Source organism: Durio zibethinus, chromosome 3 (genome assembly GCF_047325235.1).
Source record: "Durio zibethinus cultivar Kanyao isolate XHJ-2024 chromosome 3, ASM4732523v1, whole genome shotgun sequence".
NCBI classification, from domain to species: Eukaryota; Viridiplantae; Streptophyta; class Magnoliopsida; order Malvales; family Malvaceae; genus Durio; species Durio zibethinus.
Genome location: NC_143164.1, coordinates 4,518,588 through 4,523,790, shown reverse-complemented (window position 1 = coordinate 4,523,790; position 5,203 = coordinate 4,518,588). Strand labels below are relative to the sequence as shown.

The 5,203-nt window shown below is 34.3% G+C and overlaps 1 protein-coding gene across 1 annotated transcript; it reads right to left on the bottom strand.

Moving 5' to 3' along the window:
- Positions 1-1,915: 1,915 nt before the first annotated feature.
- On the bottom strand, positions 1,916-3,732 carry LOC111301215 (putative isoaspartyl peptidase/L-asparaginase 2). The gene is made up of 4 exons (XM_022896722.2): positions 3,503-3,732; positions 3,000-3,233; positions 2,770-2,856; positions 1,916-2,669 (listed from the first exon to the last, which is right to left on the bottom strand). Exons 1-4 carry the CDS (start codon positions 3,662-3,664, stop codon positions 2,175-2,177), a joined length of 978 nt encoding a protein of 325 aa, XP_022752457.1. The 5' UTR covers positions 3,665-3,732; the 3' UTR covers positions 1,916-2,174.
- Between the last annotated feature and the right edge of the window lie 1,471 nt (positions 3,733-5,203).

Below are 5,203 nucleotides of genomic sequence, written 5' to 3'. Positions count from 1 at the left end.
GAATTTTAGTTTTTAAACAATTTTTATATTGGCATGTGTTTAATTAACCAACAAACATGACAAAATAGATGCTGCAAAGAGTGTCAAAAAAAAAAAAAAAAAGAAAACTGGTGAAGTTTGTGAATTTTGGTTTGAAATATGGTTGTTTCCAAAATAATATATCTCCTATGCTTTTTGAGGACTGTTCTCTGTCGCAGATGAGGAATTATAAGCCATAGTTTCGGTCTACATAGCACAATGTTCATCATCGATTTTGCTACTTTATCAATATATTTGCATACCATATTATCCAGCAATTAACCCAAGTTCTAAAGTACTGTAGAAACAATTAGTTCAACATTTTCCAAGCAGATCGTGTGGTGTTCACCTAAATTTGGAATCTCGAGTTGCCAGTCCCTGGGGCCATTTGGTAGCTGTCCTTTTAGCGTGTGGAATCTAGTCATATAAAGTCAAATGTGACAAATTTGAATCTTTGATGAAAAATATTAATTTTCTTTTGTTTTGTTTGATGCATTCGGTAAAGGCAAGCAAGGGGTGGAACTGGCGGCGCTCCAGAGGCGCCGAACGAGAAACGAGGCACGTGTTTAGCAATTTCGCAGCAATGCAAGCAGGAATTGCCATCGCATGCCAACATGAAACGTGTCCCCGGCCGGTCCCTCCTGCCAGCCAGATGAACAATGAACGGGCTATACCAGTAAATAGCAACCTTTCCTGCTTTTAGCACAAAAGCTTGCATCATGAATAGCTAGCAAGTATTAGTGTTATGTTGAAATTTAAGTTTTAAATTCGTACGATTTTAAGGTTTGAATATTTATTTATTTAATATTTTAGATTAATTTATTTATTATAATTCATATATTTATGAATATTATTTGTTTTGATTTTTTTAATTTTATGATTTTATCCTATAAAAGTCGTCTAATAAAAAAAAAATAATATGAATCTTTTTATATCTTAATGATCTTTTTATTATGTTCAATATGAGATTAATGACTTTTTTTTTAAATTCGTGACATTTTCTTTCATCTAATCTCTTCATGTCCTCATCACAAAAGCTGATCACCCTGTCTGCCTCATTCGATACGTTTAACGTAAGTTGAACAGTGCCTGCCTCCCTCGATACGTTTAGCGTAAGTTAAACAGTTTAAGACTGACTCTGATGTCACTTGTCACGGATCAAAACTTAAGCTCTGAACTCATGCGACTCCGAGACCCGAACATCGACTCATCCGACGTCTTAAATCAATTTAACTGCTATGATTCACACCCTTATGAGGTATTGTCCGTTTTGATTTCTTTTTACTTCATAATTTTATCTTATAAAAAATGCCTTATAATGAAAAGATTATGTAAACTCTTTTATATTCCATTGATCCTCTTATTATGTTCGATGTGAAATTCATAATTCTTCATTAAATCCGTAACATTAAATTCTTTTCTTTGTTTCCTTTAAATCTTACCTTCTATTGGTTAATACTAAGGCTCTCAACATAATGTTTTAGCAGGGAACTGAAAGGATAAATGAACAAGGAGCAATAGAAACCAAAGTGGATACTGTAGATATACAATCACCACAAGGGGAAAACAAAGAACCCAGGATGAAGAACGTGGGAGTGGCTCACTTGACTCCTGATGGGCGCAATTCTGGAAACCCAGGTGGTGTTCTAGGCCTTCTGGCTGGTGCAGCTGATGCAGTAGCGAAAGGCTTTCAGTCTGCCGAGGATTGCCATTTCAGGCCGTGGTCACAGCAGCAACAAATAAGTGACAACGTATTTCCACTTGGGCCATAAATTCTGCATGCCATTTGATGTTGATAAATAAGTTTCAATATATCGAATAATCACATAAGGCACTGCCAATTGAAGGCAGTGGGTATTTCTTAATGGCTGTTTTCATTGGAGTCACAGCAGAGAGAGAACATCTAAGATACATCATAGATACATTTTTGAAAGCAAGATGAACATCTAAAAAGTATCAACTTGTCATGACTCATTGATACTAGCAAATTACAGTCTCAAGATTGAAGATCCTAATATATTATTCGGGCATTTCAATTACAGAGTGCTTCAATTAATTATGACCAAACAAGAGATATTGTGAAGCACGAGTAAAATCACCGAAAGTAAAGCCCTCTAGGGCTGCTACAACCAAATTGTAGTGCAACCCGAAAACATTTACCAGACACCAACCTCCATGAACCCATCCTCAGTGGCGCAACCCCTAAACATCCCAGTGGTGTTAAACCCACACGCCACCTCACCATTCTTTGACACAGCAATCAGCCCAGCTTTGCCTTCATCCAACCTATTCTTTATCACATAATCCACTGCCTCATGCAGATTCAACCCTTTGTATTCCATCACTGCAGCTACTTCTCTCGCCAGGGTGCTCCGGATGATTGCTTCTCCTTCCCCAGTGCATGACACCCCGCACAAGTCAGATGCGTAGGTTCCCGCACCTATAAGGGGCGAGTCACCAATCCTTCCTGTCATCTTGTTCATGAGCCCACCAGTTGAGGTGGCTGCAGCGCATCGACCCTCCTTGTCAACCACCACGCACCCAACTGTCTCTGGGGCGTAGACGCTGATTGGGAGCCCGTTCATCTGCAAAGGACTGTCCATAGCTGCGCCGGCACCGCAGGTGCCAATCGTTGGGATACGGTAATCAAACTGGCAAAAAGACAAAACTAGAAAAGGTTAGGCATGGTCCCACCACGTGATTTCCTGCATCAATGTCGTTCCAGGGAAAGTAATGCAAAATCAAACGTACCAGGATTGAGTTTGCCTCTTTTGCCAACTTAAGCATCCCCACATTATCTTCTGTAATAAAGTATTCGTTGTTCACCACCTCCACGCCCTGCACAAAATCCAACCCAATAAAAAACTAGGAACAAGATTAGAATCTAAACTCTCCTGTCACGTGTCAGAACATGAAAGCGTGTGGCTAAGTTTTCAACACGTGGAAAACGAAATCTAAGGGCTAAACTGGTAAAAACAAACCTGTTTCCTGGCGAACTCTTCGGCACCCGAAAAGGCCAGATACGAATGTGGTGATTTGTCCATCACAAGTCGGGCAAGGGAGACAGGGTTCTTAACCGTGGTTAAGCCAGAAACGGCCCCGCATCTCCTCTTTGGCCCGTCCATAATGCTGGCTTCCATTTCCACGGTTCCATTCTCCGTAAGGGCAGATCCACGCCCAGAGTTAAATAGAGGATCTGTTTCCAATTCTCTCACCTACCAAATCAGAATCCAATTTTATCATTTCCAGAAGAAAACGACGGAAGTAAAAAAGAAAAGATGACAAAATAAACTATCCCCATAGACATATACACTCGTATCTTCACCATTTTCAATTTTCACCAATAAAAAAAAGTGAAATCTGATGTCTTTCCATTTTCTTTGTTAAAAATCTACTATCCCATTATCATATTTACGACATTTGTATTTCGTTAATTGAATAAAGGCTGAAGCGAAAGGAAGGGGTGAAAGAAAAGGGGGCATACGACAAGTTCAACGACGTCAATGGCGGGGAGGTTAGAGCGGAGAGCAAAGATGCCAATATCAAGGCATCGAGTGAGAAGCCTCTTGGCCTCCTCTTGTCTTTCTTTAGGGAGATTTGGGTCCACACCAGCGCCACCATGCACTGCGATTGCCCAGGCTCCCATTTTCCTCTCTCTGCCTCTTTTAACTCTGGCTCTGCCTCTCGCTTTCCCCTCAGCCTGTTTGGTGCTACATAAAAAACTAAACCATTGGGACTCATTTTATAAACTCTTACGGACTTGAAAACCCTCTGAATTAGATTGTAATCTCAGTTTTAAATATCGGTAGAATCAAGGAAGGAATCTATCTCTTTTTCAGTTCTTTTTCTACCTATCTCCCACTTGTTTTCCGAGAGAGAAATGTCAATCGGCTTTGTCTTTAATGAAAGTGTGGGACACCACTGTTTTTATGGACCGGTTTCATCCTTAAATTTTTACCATTTGGGAATTTACAGTCTGGCCTCTTTTTTTTTTAATATAAAACTTCTTACATTTTATTATTACTTTGATAAATTTTTATATTTTTATTATATTTAAATAAGTTTTTAACTTTTATTTTATAGCAAAATAATTACTTAAATTTAATTTATATTTGAATAAATTTTTAACTTTTAATTTATGTTAAATAAATTTTTAATATAAATAAATTTTTTATTTAAAATAAAGTTCTTCAAATATAAATAAAAAAATTTATTTGAATACAATACAAATTTTAAAATTTTAAATTTTAAAGACTCTTTTAATATTTCAACCAAGCAAAATGTGACAACCTAATTAACAATTTACTCAAATAGCACCAACCCATAAAAAAAAATTATAGGAAGATAATATATTAAATTATAAGTTTTATTTATATAATACATTGTTAAATACATAGATTTTACGAGATAAATAAAATATATTATATTATTTTATTAATGAGCAATATAATTGATTAAGGTGATAATGTATTATTTCTTATTAAATTTTATAAAAATAATTAATTATATACAAATTTTTTGTTAAAATAATATGGGTTTATATTTATTTCTATTAATGAATTAGATGATACTATTTTCATAAATAAAATTAGTTAGATGATAACATATCATTAATGATTAAATTTTTAAAATAATATTAATTTTTTAGATATCTATTTGAAAATTTTATATTTGCTATTTAATGAAATGATATGATTTGATTTTTTTTACAGCATATCAATAAATCAAATAATATTATGTTATTAAAAAAATAAATATAAATCCTTAAAATAAATATACAAAAATTTAATATTTTTTAAAACATTAATCACTAATAAGATAATATAATCTAATTAACCTCATTAATTTAGTAAAATCATTCAATTCACTAATAATATATAAAATTTATATATTGATAATACATTAAATATAAATTTATAATATATAAAGATCAGTCCTAAATTATTATTCAAAATTGGGTTTTGGGTGTTACCATTTTTTAATATAAGTTTTTTGAATAGATTCTTGCATGGAAAGATGTGAAAGATTAAATAAATTATTGTACGGAGGTCCTACCCAATTTTTTTGGCTACATTGAACTTAGGCTAATAATTAATTATTTGTAGCCAAATGAAAGGAATTAAAAATTTAAAAGCTACTCCTATTTGCAAGAACTAAGATGTCTAATTAATTTGGCGAGTGCTAA

Bases quoted from the DNA above. Each gene is read 5' to 3' on its own strand.
- LOC111301215 (XM_022896722.2), bottom strand. From the start codon at position 3,664: ATGGGAGCCTGGGCAATCGCAGTGCATGGTGGCGCTGGTGTGGACCCA. The intron at 3,234-3,502 runs GTATGCCCCCTT...CTGATTTGGTAG, and splicing joins TTGACGTCGTTGAACTTGTC to GTGAGAGAATTGGAAACAGA. The intron at 2,857-2,999 runs GTTTGTTTTTAC...GATTTTGTGCAG, and splicing joins AAGAGTTCGCCAGGAAACAG to GGCGTGGAGGTGGTGAACAA.